This window comes from Ornithorhynchus anatinus, chromosome 20, assembly GCF_004115215.2.
Source record: "Ornithorhynchus anatinus isolate Pmale09 chromosome 20, mOrnAna1.pri.v4, whole genome shotgun sequence".
In the NCBI taxonomy this organism is placed as follows: Eukaryota; Metazoa; Chordata; class Mammalia; order Monotremata; family Ornithorhynchidae; genus Ornithorhynchus; species Ornithorhynchus anatinus.
Window position 1 is genome coordinate 25,291,005 of NC_041747.1, and position 16,706 is coordinate 25,307,710.

Genomic DNA, 16,706 nt, shown 5'->3' on the forward strand with positions numbered 1-16,706 from the left:
ATGGATTCGCTACTTAAGAATTGCAATTCTACCCAAACCTTTTAAATACCTTGCTTAGTTCTTTGGTGTCTTGGGAGATGCCAGAATGAGACAGAGATGGGACACTGAAGTCAGATTTTGGTTCCAGAGGCTGAAAGAGCTGATGATGCAAGCTTGGGAAATTTTGCTCCAAGTCCAAAAGGTCAAGTCCACCAGCTATATCTTTAAAGACAACCCCAGCATACACTCAGTGAAAATGAATCAGTGGCATTTACTGAACGTTTATTGTGCAAAAAAGACAGGGAGTACAAGAGAGTTGGTAGGGATGTTCGCTGCTCACAACAAGCTTAGAGTCTAGACGGTGAGATGCAATCTATTAGAATCCTTTAGAGAAATCTCTCATTCAAGTACCAATTCCTAGTGAATACACTTAGGATGACTCTCAACTTCTTTTGCAACAGCTGAAAAGCAACCATCCCAAGCTGGCCATATTCTCAACAACCAGAACCTGTGCCAATATAATGATTTTATTCTGGGCATGGGCCCGGGAATCTAAAGTACCTGGGTTCTAATCCCCACTCAGCCACTTTTCTGCTCTGTGTCCATGGGCAAGTCACTTAACTTCTCTGGGCCTCAGTTACCTCAACTGTAAATGGGGATTAATGCTGTGAGGCCCATGTTGGAACAGGGACTGTGTCCAGTCTGATTAGCTCTGTGTTCCCTGCTAACAACAAGCCTACAGTCTAGAAGGTGAGACAGTCATTAATAATGTTGGCATTTGTTAAGCGCTTACTATGTGCACTGTTCTAAGTGCTGGGGTAGATACAGGGTAATCAGGTTGTCCCACGTGAGGCTCACAGTTAATCCCCATTTTCCAAATGAGGTAACTGAGAAGTTAAGTGACTTGCTCACAGTCACACAGCTGACAAGTGGCAGAGCCGGGAGTCGAACCCATGACATCTGACTTCGAAGCCCAGGCTCTTTCCACTGAGCCACACTGCTTCCCCAAAGTCATTAAGATAAGTTATGGGTATATACCTAATTGCTGTGGGGATGCCTCCTAGTTAATAAAGAGATCACTGGAGAATCCTCTCCTCTCCCTGGTGAGAGTGAAAAAAAACAATGAGAGAGAGAGAGAGTGTGAGTGTGTGTGTGTGTGTGTGTGTGTAAAGGGCGAGAGGGTGGGACAGGGAAATGGCAAAATGTGGCTTTATCAATTTACTGTTATGTCACCTCCGGTTCACAGAGCAATCCATCGTATTTGAGTGCTTACTGTGCGCAGAACACTGAATTAAGCACTTGGGAAAGTGATCACAGCCCTAATCTAATCCCCACAGTCACCGCTGTAGAAAAAATACTCATCATCAATACTCCGGATATTAACAGGAAAGAGACAATTACACTATAGGTTTCGGCTGGGAAACAGCAGCACATTTGAATGTAAAGGACAATTTTATCAATCAATGGTATTTACTGAACTCCGACCAAGTGCTTGTTAGAGTACAATGGAGTTGGTCGACATGATTTCTGCCTTCGAGGAGTTTACAATCTCATGAAGGAGACAGACATTAATATAAATTATAGATAGGGGAAGGAGGAAAGAATAAGTGTTGTGGGGGTGGGGTAACAAAGTACTCAAGGGAACAGAGTACGTAGGCAACGCAGAAGGGAATTTGAATAGGATGGGGAAATGAAAAGTTAATCGGGCAAGGCTTCTTCGAGGAGACAGGATTTTACTGCCTCTGAAGATGGGGAGAGTGGGTCTGTTGGTTATAGAGTCGGAGGGAGTTTCAGGCCAGAGGGGAGATGTGAGCAAGGGATGAGATCGAGGTACAGCGAATTGCTGTTAGAAGAGTGAAGCGTGCAGGCTGAGTTGTACTGGGAGTTGAGTGAGGCTGGGTAGCAGGGGCAGAGTTTACTGAGTGCTTTAAGGCAGAGCAATTTCTTTAAGGAAAATGATCCAGGCAGCAGAATGAAGGATTGGTTAGTTTGGGGAGAGGCCCGAGGCAGGGAGGTCAGTGTCTGGGGACTCTTTGAATGTCCTTACCAGCAGTCACAGGGCTGAAATCAACCTCTTCTTCATGAGACAAAAAGCTTCCGGTGGAAACCGACGTGGAAGATAACCGATCGGACGATCGTTCGCGAGCCTCGGCCTGGAGGGTGAATAGTCGATTTGCCCAGGCTCGGGAAAGGATTACCTGAGAAAAGGGGGACACTTGACGCAGGGCTCCACAGAATAGCAAACCCCAAGCAATGCTTTTTCATTATGATTCTGAGCTCAGATCAAGTGTAGAAACCTTCACGGTGAAAGGTCAGCTGAGAGCAAGTGTTCATCATTGCTCAGACCTACACACACACACACACACACACACAAAACAACACAAAACACACCCCCCACCACCCCTTCCAGACATTCTGAGACTCATTCCCTCATGCTCTCTCTCACACTCACTTCCTAGTGTATCTCATTGCTTCCCAGAACTATAGTGATCATGCACCATGTAGACCAGATGGCCTCTGATGCTCAGATTTGGCTATTTTTCATCACTGATCCACCTTAATGACAGGGGATCTCAGAGGACCAGTAGACCAACGTTCTAAAACCTCCGGCTACTGGGAGATCAAGTCAGGTAAATAACAAAAAAAAAATGAATGTTTTGCTTAAACACAGAAAGAAAAAGACTGGAGCTTCCAAACCAGAGGTTCATTTATCTGTGAGTTACAGCGGATTTACAAGCGGTACTCACGCTATCGTCCGCACTAAGTGCTCTCTTCCCAACATCAGTTGCACAGCTTGGCGGTTCCTGACTCTCGACAACGTAATCCTTGACCTGAACTGAACACAGGCATTAAAACTCAAGTTAAAACCCAAACAGAAAACAAGTATAAGATCATTCAAGCCCTTGGCACTAGATGGCAACCGTAAGCCATTTCCTATTTCTCAAAAAGCCCACTGGTTTTACATCTCTCTGCTTTATCTTGAGCAAAAGCTTATCGGCTTCATCCTCTTGTTTTTAAAGCGGCATTTTCACACAGAAATAGGAAGAAGTAGAATTTTCACAATTGCCAACCTGCCCCGTCCCGAGCGAACCCTCCGTCGAGGGTCCATCTGCCACAGTTGAGGTTGAACAAAGGAAATAAATAAATGACCTATAGAGACACACGATCCTAAAGGTGGGTAAGAGCTGGGATGCTACTATTAGTGCGGTGAACAGAAGCTGCCTCATGAAAGAAATTCCTACTTAATCCCTTGACCTGGGAGACTGGTCTGGGGATTAGCTGGCAAACACCCCCAGAGGGCAGAGAGAGGATCTTATGTGCCGATACCGTAACGGGCCTAACGGCACGGGCTGGTGAGCACTTGATATTCCCTGGCTTCACGCGAAAAGGCAACGCCAAGTGAATCAAGGCAAAGCAGACCCCTTATTCGGTGAACAAAAAGAGGATTCACTCCCCACTCCAACAGGCTGGGCCAAACCCAGCTCGCACCCTAAACGGCAACCCAACAGTCATTAACATTCACATCTCTGCCGAGTCCACCCGAGGCCGGCCCTGGCTGTAGGATTCAGTCTTGCCAGGGTTTGGTGGGGGGCGGGGAAACGGACACGAGCCAAGGTCTGGGTCTGGATTTGGATGGATGAACAGAGCCGCACCTCCCGTCGTTTGCTCTGCTCCTCTTAGGGCTGTTGGGGTGGTAGAGAATACCGCTTTTGTGGCTCCAAGGAGTCTCAGAGCCACCTGTGCCCGAGTGCCACAGGGTCAAACCGGGGAGTTTCTGAACCGCATTCTAGCACTGCTCGTATTCAGAAGGCTGGCTTCCCCTCCTCCCTATCTGTTCCTCTTCCCGGCGCGGTGGCCCCTCCACCACGACAAGTCAGGATTCCAGCCAGGCAATCCCGGCAGTGTGCTGGAAGCCCCAAGGAAAATGCCGTGAGGGAAAAGGTTGGCATTCTTGCCTCAAAATAAACCTTTCCGGGTTATCTGTAAATTCCTATTATCCATCTGGCCGACCGTATGCTGGATCAAGTCTAATGAGTCAACCTGTGTTTGCCTTCAGTGGGTTACCTTGAGAGACTCATTTCTCCTCCAGACAGTATCCCACGAATTACTCAGGTGGCTAAAACCCCTCTGCTCTGAGAACTGGTTTACATATTTACAGAGACCGCACTCTCAAGCAGGCTGGGGAAACGGCAAGCATCCCGACTGGCTGAGACCCACGTCCAAGCTGTGTTTAATCAGCACGGCTCCCAGCCGGGGACTTGTTAGCCACATCAGGTGCCACTGCAGCAAAAACCCTTACGGCGGAAAAAGTTATTTTTATCATTTTTGAAGCGTTACCACCTCTAGGGTGTTTCGGCACTTGAGAAGACTCGTAGCTCTTTCCCCCTGCTAACCCCGCCCTGGGGAGGAGGGAGAAGAGAAGGCCGAGAAAGGTCTGTGGACAGCACTATTTCTGACTTTTTAATCGGGTCAGAGTCGGGCTTTTCAGGCACATCTCTGCTCTCCCGTGAAGAATATATTAGGGATTCTAGCAGAGTCTGAAGGAAGTCTTTATGCTCCTCACTGTTAAAATTAGTAACATGCAGGGGCTGGTGTTACACAAAGACATTCATTACCGGCTAGCATTCTCAAAGCCTTAGTTTTTGCAAGCCTCTGCTATGCAGGTAGACTAGATGAGGCTCTGGCTTCATCGGGGATATTAAGCTTCAAAAGACCCCTACATCCTTGACCTGACCAGTTTCTGGATCGTGCCAGAAAACCCTCCAGGGCATTTATCCTCTTCCTGCCAACCTTACGATTGTGCGGAGCGAACATTTCCACAGGATATCAGATTTGGAGTCTTCGGCTTGAAAGGAGAAGTTTAAGGGCAGGGAAGCGAAGACTTCGTGCTACTAAAGAAACCCACACTGCCCGCACCTACACTCAGGTACTTCGCCTTACAAACAATGAAAATCATTATACGATCCAACCTTGGAAATTCTAGTTTCCCCATGAAATATTTTAATTTGGTTTCGACAGCAGAGTACACTGCTCTATGAGGGAAACGATATCGATGGATCTGAGAAGGTGGTCATTCAAGTGAACCCTTGATAGAGACAAGTCAGAGAAAAAAAAAGCATGCTGCCTTGCACTAATAATGGACTTTTGCTCCTGAATGAGTACAGCTCCCAAAAGACCCCCACGCCTTCACATTTAACAAGTGCACAGTCGATGGTGACAATTTAAAATGAAGGGAAATAATCGTGCCCCTTCTCTATAAAAACCCTAGTGCCTTCCCCCAAACAATTTATTCTCACCTGATTCAGCATAACCAGCACCGAGCATCTGCCTCAGACACTGCATGAATGGACTGGACTGGCTACTTCCTGGTGGGCTCCCCTGTCCACTCTGCTCTCGGCTCGGTGACCTCCTGGTGGCGTTTCTCTCATCGGGAGTAGTTTCTGTGGGTTTGCTAGACTCGGAGGCACCTAAAATCGATTCAAAAGATGCTTCTTCGACAGAATCTCTCTCTCCTGAAAGAAGAAAAGTGTTCATATTCCTTTAAACTTGCAGGTCAATCAATCGCATTTATTGAGCGCTTACCGTGTACTAAGCGATTGGGAGAGTGCGATATAACAGGGTTGGTAGACATGTTCCGTGCCCGCTTCCCACTTGTCCTAATAATCCTCATCTGTAAAATGGGGGATTAAATCCTAATCCCGCCTGTTTAGACTGTGAATTCCACGTGAATCCAACCTGATTAACTTGTATCTACATCAGTGCTTGGCTCGCATGTGTTTAACAGGTGTTATTATTATTACCAGTAATAATCCACAGTCACCTACATCTTGTGTTGTGTCACTGCCGGTGGAGAGCTTTAGACATTTGCAAGGTAGGAATCCAGCAAAACTATCTGGAGAACTCCCTGACCATTAATAATGGAACAGTCAACCCAATTCTGCGCATCCCTGCTGCAATCCCAAACACGATTCAATCACAGAAGTCAAGTACGAGACAAAAGAAAGACCAAACAAGGAATGGATTTCCAAAGTGCAGGGAGGATGCCTCTAACTTTATCTTACTTGGGATTGCCCAGCTGCTTCTTTAAGCAGACACGGTAAGCGTCACCACTGGAATTAGCTTTAGTTCAAGGAATAGTGGATGCCCTGTATTTTCATAAGTCACCATTGAGATTAGTGAGTCGAGAGACCGCAGTCAAAACGAAGGGAGGGAGGTTAGAGGAACCGGTGTTAGCCGCACGGCTGTGGATCCGGGACAGCGATCGTCGACGGCGGGGAAGCGTTAGTTGTGAGCACAATAATGTGCAAGCAACATGGTGAGAAAGCCCCAATCAACCAACGGTTTTTACTGAGTGCTTCTGTGTGCAGAGCACTTTACTAAGCGCTTGGGAGGATACAATAGTTGGTAGACACATTTCCTGCCCACAGAGAGTTTACAGTCTACATTCGGAACATAAATCCCGATGCCAAGCGGCGAGAGTCACTTGTGCAGATGCACCCAAGCTCACAAACCTATAGAGGAGGGGCAGAGAGGGGACTAAAAAGAACCTGGTTAACCATCTCCCATTCTCCCTCCGTGTTCTGCTGCTTGCTAAAATGTTGAGCGGACAGGACCAGGGGAAGAGATGCCCGTGGTCGAGACAGGGCTACACGCCAGCAGCCAAAACCTCCTTGGGCTAACAGCTGAACAGGTTTCTCTCAGGCTTAGTGAAAGCACAATATCTTTGCTAATGGAACCGCACCCTGAAGCCTTAAGGCACAAGAATACATTACAAAAATCAATATGCTTCCATAAAACAACAGACTATTTCAAGATGAGATGACTTAGAAAACTTTACCTATGTCCAGAGCATGTAAATGGTCATGAGCTACTCCTCTAGAAAGGCTAAAAACTGCCATTCACAGTTCGCAGAAAGGACGGCCCACGGCACTATGACCTGGTGCTACCACTTTGAAAAGGTATTTGGAGGGAGGAAAAAAAAGGGTGCAAAATATACAGAACTAGGGAAACTCTGAAAGGAAAGTTTAACTCATTTGCTTCCGACAAAGTCTAAAAAGGAAACAGAGGAGGGAGTGAGGAGAAAGGCTCCCAGAGGAATTTTAACTCGGGACTTCCTAGATTCCAATCTTGGTCCCTATCTAAATCTCCCCTGCCACTACTCTAGGTTGGGGTAGGGACGGTGCCATCGTGTAACGGAAACACCCCGGCCCAACCCCACCTTAGAATTTCAAAATAAGATCATCCTTCGATGCAGAAGAGCAGCTACGGAAATGAGGTGGGGAGAGGCGGAAATGAGAAAGAAGGTTACACACGCGGGTGGAAGAAGAGTACAATCTGGGAAAAAAACAAAACACCACTATTCAATTCCTAAATCGCATTTGAGTAGATGGTCTCTACCTGCTGCAGAAACCCTACCGCTCCTTGGTGATTCCACTTCTTGGATGGCACTCAGTTCGTGTTGCTGTAAATCCAGGCCGAGTTTAACTTTGGCCAAAGGTGGTTTTGAAAGGCCTTCCAGCCTCTGCCCAGGATCCTTGGAAGCTCACCTGCCAAGCCAAAGATAAATGTTATGGCCAACTACACTCTACAACAACTGCTATAAAGCTGCCAACAACTAATATGAATTAAGGAGGGCAGGAGGCAACTATAATTGAAAATAATCAGCGGTCTAATTATAATAAAATGTGACTAACGGCCTCACCGGTTTGCTCAGCTGGATTGACGTTTTCCGAAAGCAATTTATTCTCATTGTTCTTGCTTTTATCTGCACGATTAACCTCTTCTTGATAATTATGCTCTACATCTTTGAAGAAAGATGACAGGCTGTACAGCTGTGCCTTCTGTGTTTCTCCCCTATTCCCCTGTGCTGATCTCCTTGCCTCGAAAACAAAAATCATTTGAAGATTCACATACATTTTCCACAACAGTGGATTTCAATTTTTACCATCTCCCATAAACCTACACCTGTCAGCTACATTCCCAGAGCAGAAGAGGAAGGCTACCGTGGCTTCCAATTTGGGGACGGAGGAAACTTGTTTCCAAAGACAGCAGTAAAGGCTTTTAGAGCCTGTGTACCCGCTAGCCAACCCAGCCTCCTCTACCCCAAAGTGGCCAAGATTGAAGCCGGGGGTAAGGGGTGGACGGAAAAAATTGATTTCTGCAATTCATTCATTTATTCAATAGTATTTATTGAGCGCTATGTGCAGAGCACTGTACTAAGCGCTTGGAATTCCAATAAAGTTGGGAGTGTGATACAGTAACCACGAAGCACAATGCCACTTTGGTAGGAATGCCAGTGGATTTAAGAGAACCTGTTGGTCCAAGAGTTTATGTTTTGGGAAAGTGGATCGAGTCTCACGTTATAAATAAGTCGAGCCTCGAGCCAGGCATGGAGATCTGGGGCCCAAAGACTGCACAGAGAAATCGATCCCCAGAGTGCCGGTGGCTTGTACGTGCCACTGCCGGTGACCCGGATTGCAATCGGGGAGGGCGCTGAGTGGGATAGGCGGGCACCGCCAGCCATTGCAGAGGCATTTAGGAATGGGTCACTTCTGTGGCCAACGTAATTTCAGCACAGTGCCTGCGTGGTACCGTGGAGCCATGACCTGGCGGGCAGTTGGCAAGGTGGCCACAATGGTCGTCCCCGTAAGCCAGCCATTCCTGCTGGACAAATCCACGTCCCGGATGCCCTAAGTGGTTCTTGAACTTCCAAGACACTGGACGCTGGTGACCCAGCCCCAGCAGACTCTCCCCTACTCCTGGCTGCTTCACAGCCCCATCATTGTGGTTGGACTTTGAGGGAAATCAGGAAAATGCCGATAAGCTTACTTAATTCTCAGAGGGTTTTTTTTCCCCTTCTTATTTTTGGACAAATAAGCTCTGGACAGGGAGATTCCGGCTTCCGCCGGGCAGCCTAAGAAGTCGTGAACTGCGGCGACTAGCTCCGGTATGCGCTCGAGAAGGAACAGAAGCAGACAAAGGCTGCTGCCGCCGCATAAGCACACATCGGGCCTAAACTCTAAATACTGCGGCCGAGCCAATTACTGAAACCAATTTTCAGTCTCGACGCAGAAAATGGCTGGCTTAATTCTACAAAGGGTTTACCTATATTAAAGCACCCCTTCCAATCAAGCAGAACTCATCAGAGAGGGCCGACGTTGCTATTATATGGGGAGGTGAATGCTCTTTTAGCAAAATTTCGATCTATCGCCCGTCTAATACCCAGTCAATTTTGGAAATGGAGAAACATCATTAACTCCTACCAATTTGGTTTCACCTGATAGAAATGCCACTTACAGAGAGACCTAGTCCTGATCCATCTAGCCGCTGCAGAAAACTCCTGCTCCTAGCCGAGGGAAATTATGCCGGCTGATTTCACCACATAGCCTGGATGGCATTTTCCTATTTGCTAAGTGATCTCTTCTACCGTTCTTTGCCAACCCTTGTGGTGTAGATGAATGCTGGAACCCCACCCTACTGGAAGGAAAACTAAAGGCAAACACGGTCTTACGCTCGCTTGATTAGGTATCAACCAGGGGTCAGGAGGAGGGACGAAATCCCGTTAGATTTAGACCGTGACGAAGGCCTCCTAACCCAGATTATTACTATTAATAGTAACAATAAGAAGAATGGTATTTATTGAGTGCTTACTACAAGCCAGGCTCCGTATACACAGTACAGCTTACAGCCGGGGGTGGATACAAACAAATCAGGTTTGGACACAATCCCTCCCGTGTGGGGTCCCAAGCCTCCCTTCCCTTTTTAACAGATGAGGTCACGGAGGCCCAGAGAAGTAAAGTGACTCGCCCAAGGCCACAGAGCAGACAAGTGACGGAGCCGGGACGAGAACCCACGACCTTCTGACTACCAGGCCCGGGCTCTATCCACTAAGCCACGCCGCTTCTCTTGCCTTGCAGGCCCATCCGGGAGCGAGTCCACGCACCTGCTTGTCATTAAGCAAATCCTTTAACGCTTCCTGATGCTTCTGCATCTGTTCCTCCAATTCAACCTGCCTGCGCACAAGCATTTCTTCCTGGGCTCGCTGGCTACACTGAAGAGCTTCCCTCTGTACTCTCAGCTGTTCTTGGAGCGCCTTCAGATGCTCTCGCTGAACTAAGATGCGCTCCGAAGAAGCCACAAGTCGCTCTCGAAATCTTAGGATGCTGAATGACCAGATGGAGGGGGAGCTCCCGGGGGGATGCCACGGGACCTGGGATTTTTCCGATTCAGACCGGGATTCGGCACACGACGGTTGAACAGAGTGAACGCTGAGCTCCCGGGAGCAGGAAGGAATGGGGGCTGCTGGCCTGCTGGAACCCCGCCCTGTTCATCCTGCTCTACGAGCGTCTGCTGGGCGTTCAGAGGGTCCAGGGAAGCTGCCCTGGGGATCTGAGGTATTTTCCCCGCTGACGAATGATGAACGCCAAACAGATGCTGACTGAGTGCGATCGAGTCTCCTGGAAGGTGAGCCGCGTCCCCGGATAGTGCTCCTTTATCCGACGATCTGGCTTGTGAAAGCCCGAAGGGCCCTTCGGTTTCCAGGCTAAAACTCCCCTCTCGGGATCCGTGTTTCGGAGGGGACCGTAACGGGAATGTCTTGCAAACGTTTGCTTGGCCGGCACTGGAGGTGACCGAGAAGCTAAGACATCCGGAGTGCCCGACATGCCTTGGGCTGCCTCTTCCCTTGCCGGGAAGGAATTCCGTGGGGGCAACTGGAAACGGCCGTGCTCTAACTGGAAATGTCTACAGCTGTACCAGGTAGATGGGGCCCTTCCTGGATCTTTGCTCTGATCACTCTCTTGCGCTGAGCTTTCCGAAACAGGGGCCGCTTTGGAAGACGAGCTTAGCGGCTGAGCACATTCTTGAGAGCCAGCTTTCCCCAGTTTTGGGGGAGGAGCCGGTCCCTGAAGCCCTACTGTCTCTTGCCCAGAAGATTCAGATGGAAGTATTAAACCCCCTTGACCTCGATTCCAAGAGAACAGAATCCGCATCCAGTGCTGTGGTCGACATGGATGGGTAGCGTTGTTTTAAACAGGGCCTGATACTCCTCTAAGCGTTTCCTCGCTACTTCCCAAAGGACTGGTGTATGTAATCTGTCGGGGGAAAAAAATACGCTGTTAGGTAAGTGAAATTCACTCCAAAACCAACGTCACGTCCCCCCACCTCCCTGATAAAAAAGTAACAGGACTAAAGCGGTGTAGTTGGGGGAAGCTTCTGTAAGAGAAATGACTGGGACTTTCCCGTCTGGAAAAACAAGGGTGAGAGGAGACGTGATTAGTTTACAAAACTTCTGGTGAACGACACCTCTCTGTTCTCCCGGTCCCAAACCCCAAAACAATGGGGAAAACCCAATCTAATGAAGCTGGATGGTGTTCAAAACCCGAAAAACACTTTCATCAAATGGGCTGGAAATCTAAAAAAGCTCTGTGAGCCCCAAGAATTGTACTCGGCACCCAATGGCACTTCTGTGTCTTATAATCTATCAAAATTACCACAGCACTGAATTAGATGCTTGGGCGAGAACAATGAAATCAGTTACTCCAATCCCTGCCCCTCAAGAAATTTTCAATCTAATGGAGAAACAGATACTACAAAGCGATACTGTTAGGAGGAAGCAACGAAGTGTAATAATAATAATAATAATGATGATGATATTTGTTAAGCGCTTACAAATTGGCAAGCACTGTTCGTAAGTGCTTGGGAGGGAGAGCAGAGAGGTGAAGGTACCCCACGTGCTTACAAGGTGCTCAAGAGGCAGTAGAAGAAAAAGAGAGGGTGTGGAGATTACCATATTTACTTGCCAAACTGCCTCCAGTACATCTTTGTCTCTTACTTACTAATTTGAGGAGAATAAAATATTATTTTTTGGTACCACATACTCGTAAGCAATAATAGCGGTGTGTGCCAGAGGAGAAGGGCAAGAAAACAGCAATACAGCAGACAAAGGCTCATGCTGGGGGATGGAGAGTTTCTTCACTGAAAAGGGCAGGTGTGCTTGGGAGAGGAAGAGGAGAATGGAAGGGGGTAAAATCCAGTGAATTTCTATTGTAACCAGCAAAAGTGCAAAGAAAGAACAGACACAGTTTGTTCTTCCTTCTCCTCTTCCTCTTTTTTTTTTAACCTCTTCCCCCCCCCTTTTACTAAGGCATCATTCTTAGATGGTTCACATCATAGTCCGACCCGTGTGTGAATGTAACAAAAATCAAACCACAGAAAGGGAGAATTATACCAGGCTAAGATTCCTGGAGATCAGAAGCTTGAAACAAATTGTGAAGCCAAGTCTTACACTGAACGTAGAAAACAGACTTCAGGAACAGAGAAGTTTAGAAGGCAGACACGCACGGATTCAAATTTCCATTAATTAATACCTATTTTGCTGTATAAGATGCTGCTGATAGTTATAAATCATCTGTTTATGACGATCCTCTCTGGAGATTTTGATGTCTGCTGCTTACGACGACTTCAGGGCTAAAGAACACATTGTTGGAAAGGCAAATTAAAAAACAAGCTACACCATCGATGACTTTGAAACGGTGTGAAACTACAATTGCGGCTTCCAAACGGCTTCATTTTTTTTAAAAAAAAGGATAAACCTCTCCTGCGGCATTAACTATATTCAAATTAAAGTCTAGGGAGATTAAGGAATTGCCCCTTCCAGAAGAAATAAAACCCCATTTAAGATAAGCTCACCGCTTGGCCTAATCTCAATAAATGTAAATGCACTTCGCCTCTTGAAGCAAGCTCAAATGGCAAGAACTCCTTCCAGAATAGCTTATAGACTACTTTCTTAATCATTGCTATAAACTCACAAGGGAGATGTTCGGTGAGCTCCCCGGGATAGGTGACGGTGACGTTCTTTAATCCTCTCCCGAGCAAGCAGCAACTGCTAATCCCCGATAACCTTGACGGCACTGCCGCGCACGGGAGGCAGAAGTCCCGGGGCAACTTTTGGTGTCAAAGAGTCCCAGCAGCCCGTGGGGGGCAACCGCACCTAACTGGGGTCCCCAATTCTGGGGTTTAATAAGGTAGAGACCACACACACCTCCATCAGACACTTCAGAATCAAATTCAGAGTTCATTTCCCCGGATTCTAAAATAGCACATTAAATCAATTATTGTGTCATTTTTAAATGTTATTTGTTAAGTGCTTAATAATACCAGTAATAGTCATTGCGGTATTTATCACACACTTACTAGGTGCCAGGCACTGTATTAAGCACTGGGGTAGATACGAGATCATCAGATTGGACACAGTCCCTGTCCCACAGGGGATTTATGGTTTTAATCTCCATTTTACAGAAAATGAAGCGACTTCCCCAGGGTCACTCAGCAGACAAGTGGCAGAGCCGGGATTAGAACCCAGGTCCCCCTGATTCCCAGGCCTGTGCTCTACCCACTAGGCCATGCTGCTTGTCTATGTTTCCTTTGCTGTATGAAACAGTAATACCCTGAAAGCAATTTAACTTCATTCAATATCGTGTATTTAGACAGCTCATTAACTTTCCTGCGGTGGACCTTAATGGGGTCGACATTCACGTCTGTTACCTCCGACGTCTGAGTTGCCGCTTCTTGCCTTTTTTTCTTATCTTCCTCCAGCTGAGTCACCATTCGGGCCATCAGGAAGTCATTCTCCAAGCGTAACCTCTGTCTTTCAATTTGTTCAAGCAAATCCAGCTGCTTTTGTTTTTGCTGTTCTATTTCCTCTACCTATGAAGCAAACACACCAGAAATTGTGTCATCCAAGAGAAGCAGCGTGGTCTAGTAGATAGAGCATGGGGTTGGGAGTCAAGAGGACCTGGGTTCTAATTCCGACTGCCACCTGTCCAAATATGTGTCATTGATTACTTTTTTGCTCATCTTCCCGCAAAACACTTCCATAACACAATTAGTTGATGGGAGGCGTACGAAAGACTACTTCCTGCCCCAATATGATCTACAACAGATGAAGCCTCAATTCAGTAAATTTGACAGAGCACATACTTGTCATATGAACAGTCCTCTGCACATAGTAAGCGCTCATTAAATGCCACCGACTGACTGACAACGACAAGTTCGACATTCACTCGTACAGCTCGCAACCCAAGGATTTAGAAATCGATTAAATACTCCTAAGAAATTAGCCCTTTCAAGCAGATTCTAGAGCTAAAGCTCCACAATCACAATATTAACTGCTTATTATGTTCTAAACCCTTGGGGAAAGACAATAAGAAACCCACGTCCTTAAATTCATAACACACGGATTAAATGTTAGATCGGACACAGGCCCCGTCCCATTTGGGGCTCGTGCGTTAAGAGCAAGGGATTGCTGATATCTTCTTCCCATTTTATAGGTGAGGAAACTAAGGCTCAGGAAGTTAAGTGACTTGCCCAAAGTCAAAGAATTTATGGAGATACACCTAACCTCAGCACATTTACTCAATCATTTTGAATACTTGTATTTCTATATCCACCGCCCTTCAGAGGGTAAGTTTCTTGGGGACAGGGAATTTAACTGGCTTATTTTGAACTCCTGTAACCAGTGATGCTCAAATGTATTTAAGCAGTCCAATGCTACGCTATACATTCAAATATTTTTCAACTTTACTGGTCCCTGGTGAACACTCCTTACATCAATGAAATTTTAGATACAAATTCACAGAGATCCAAAATATTTCATCTACAAGAAATGTTAGAGAAGAAAATAACTTCAAAAACCTGTTTTTCCCTTCTGGCTATCTTGCAGATTCTGACAGCTTGTTCTTGAGGATGAAGCAGAATGGAACTCTCAACTCCAGGAATCTGATCGGCTGTTTCAGATGATTCTAAAAAAGGAGTTCCCCCAAAAAACAAAAATGTATTTTCTGACACTCAGAATTCTCATCCTTCCACCCCCTTCTATAATTACCCCCCCACCTTTTTTTAAAACCAAAAACTGGTTTGAGAATTAAAGTACCCTATAGAACCATTCATTACCCTATTTATTTTGTTAATGAGATGTACATCACCTTGATTCTATTTATTTCCTATTGTTTTAATGAGATGTTCACCCCCTTGATTTCTATTTACTGCTATTGTTTTGTCTGCCTGTCTCCCCCGATTAGACTGTAAACCCATCAAAGGGCAGGGCTGTCTCTATCTGTTACCGATTTGTACATTCCAAGCGCTTATTACAGTGCTCTGCACATAGTAAGCGCTCAATAAATACTATTGAATGAATGAAACAATGGTATTGGCAAAGGCTCGTTTAAATATGGGCATCTTAAAAAATACGACTCAAATCAAATCTCCTCCAGGAAGCCCTGACCAACCTCTCACCTCCCCACCTTACTTTCCCTCCTTCCTGTGTCACCTATGCGTTCGGGCTCATATTCACTAGACACTTATGTACTTACCGCCCTCACCCCCCCTCCTGTAGCATAGCCCCGCAAACACTTATGTAATAATAATAGTAATTGTGGTATTTGCTAAACGCTTACTATGTGCCAAGCCCTGCATCAAGCGCTGGGGTCAAGACAAGCAAATTGGGTTGCAGACAGTCCCTGTCTGTTCCACGTGGAGCTCCCAGACTCAATCCCCATTTACAGATGAGGAAACTGAGGCACAGAGAAGTGAAGTGACTTGCTTATTATGTACATATATATGTACGTGACCTATACTCGGTTGCCTCCCCTACCTGGAATTCATTTTAATGCCTGTCTCCCCCTCTAGATTATAAGATTCTTTGGGACAGGGATTGGGTTGATTTATTCCATTATACTCTCCCAAGCACTTAGGACAACGCTCTACACACAGTAAGGTATTGACACAAACTTTTGATTGATTGCTTGGAGAGTGTTTAGCATCTGACCCAAAAGCAGAGGAGAGAACATGAGAGTTGGAGCTCATTTCAATTAGTCCCATGGCACAGTGAATGCTTTAGAGGTGACTTTGGCAGACAGCCAGTGAAGAAGTGAACTGACAAAATGAACCACGGGGAAACAGGAAAGACTGGAGAAGCCCAACTGAAAGGGAATGACCAAGAGAAGCAACATGGCCTAGTGGAAAGAATACAGGCCTGGGAGTCAGAGGGCCTGGGTTCTAATTCCTGCTTTGCCAATAAGAATAATAATAATAATGTTGGTATTTGTTAAGCGCTTACTATGTGCCGAGCACTGTTCTAAGCGCTGGGGTAGCCACAGGGGAATCAGGTTGTCCCACGTGGGGCTCACAGTCTTAATCCCCATTTTACAGATGAGGTAACTGAGGCACCGAGAAGTTAAGTGACTTGCCCAAAGTCACACAGCTGACAAGTGGCCGAGCCGGGATTCGAACCCATGACCTCTGACTCCAAAGCCCGTGCTCTTTCTACTGAGCCACACTGCTTCTCAAGTGCCAACTGCTTGTCACGTGACCTTGGGCAAGTCGCTTTACTTCTCTGTGCCCCAGTTCTCCCGTTCTCTCTTCTGCTTAGACGCCGAGCCCCATGCAGAACAGGGACTGTGTCCAACCTAATTATCTACCCCAGGGCTTAGAACAGTGTGTGACACATATTAAGCGCTTAATACCATAAAAAAAAGGTAAGAAACACAAGCCCTCAGAACACGCCTTCATTACCTCAAAGTTTTCATCATCAAAAATTACAAAAGGGGAATTATTACTATTATATTTGTCAAGTGATTACTATGTGCCAAACACTTCTTGGAGCACTGGGGAAGATACAAGTTAATCAGGTTGGACACAGTCCCTGTCCCACATGGGACTCACAGCTT

At 46.5% G+C, this 16,706-nt stretch overlaps 1 protein-coding gene and 1 non-coding gene across 4 annotated transcripts in view; both read right to left on the minus strand.

The window, feature by feature from the left end:
• The window catches only part of LOC100082330 (centrosomal protein of 295 kDa), a 15,828-nt gene extending 3,388 nt beyond the window's left edge, over positions 1-12,440 (minus strand). For 2 of the 3 annotated variants that reach the window (XM_029048327.1, XM_029048325.1), the window contains exons 1-8: positions 12,348-12,440; positions 9,923-11,072; positions 7,682-7,859; positions 7,378-7,526; positions 5,277-5,492; positions 2,727-2,815; positions 2,027-2,177; positions 50-201 (exon numbers count right to left, since the gene is read on the minus strand). In XM_029048327.1, coding sequence (XP_028904160.1) covers positions 50-201; positions 2,027-2,177; positions 2,727-2,815; positions 5,277-5,322 — 438 coding nt within the window. In that variant the 5' untranslated portion in view covers positions 5,323-5,492; positions 7,378-7,526; positions 7,682-7,859; positions 9,923-11,072; positions 12,348-12,440. The remainder of the gene's footprint in view (positions 1-49; positions 202-2,026; positions 2,178-2,726; positions 2,816-5,276; positions 5,493-7,377; positions 7,527-7,681; positions 7,860-9,922; positions 11,073-12,347) is intronic. The other variant, XM_029048326.1, reaches the window with a different exon arrangement.
• Positions 2,453-2,532, minus strand: LOC114805945. Its single transcript, XR_003754077.1, has one exon. It is a non-coding gene; the product is annotated as a small nucleolar RNA U2-19 (small nucleolar RNA).
• Positions 12,441-16,706: the final 4,266 nt, after the last annotated feature.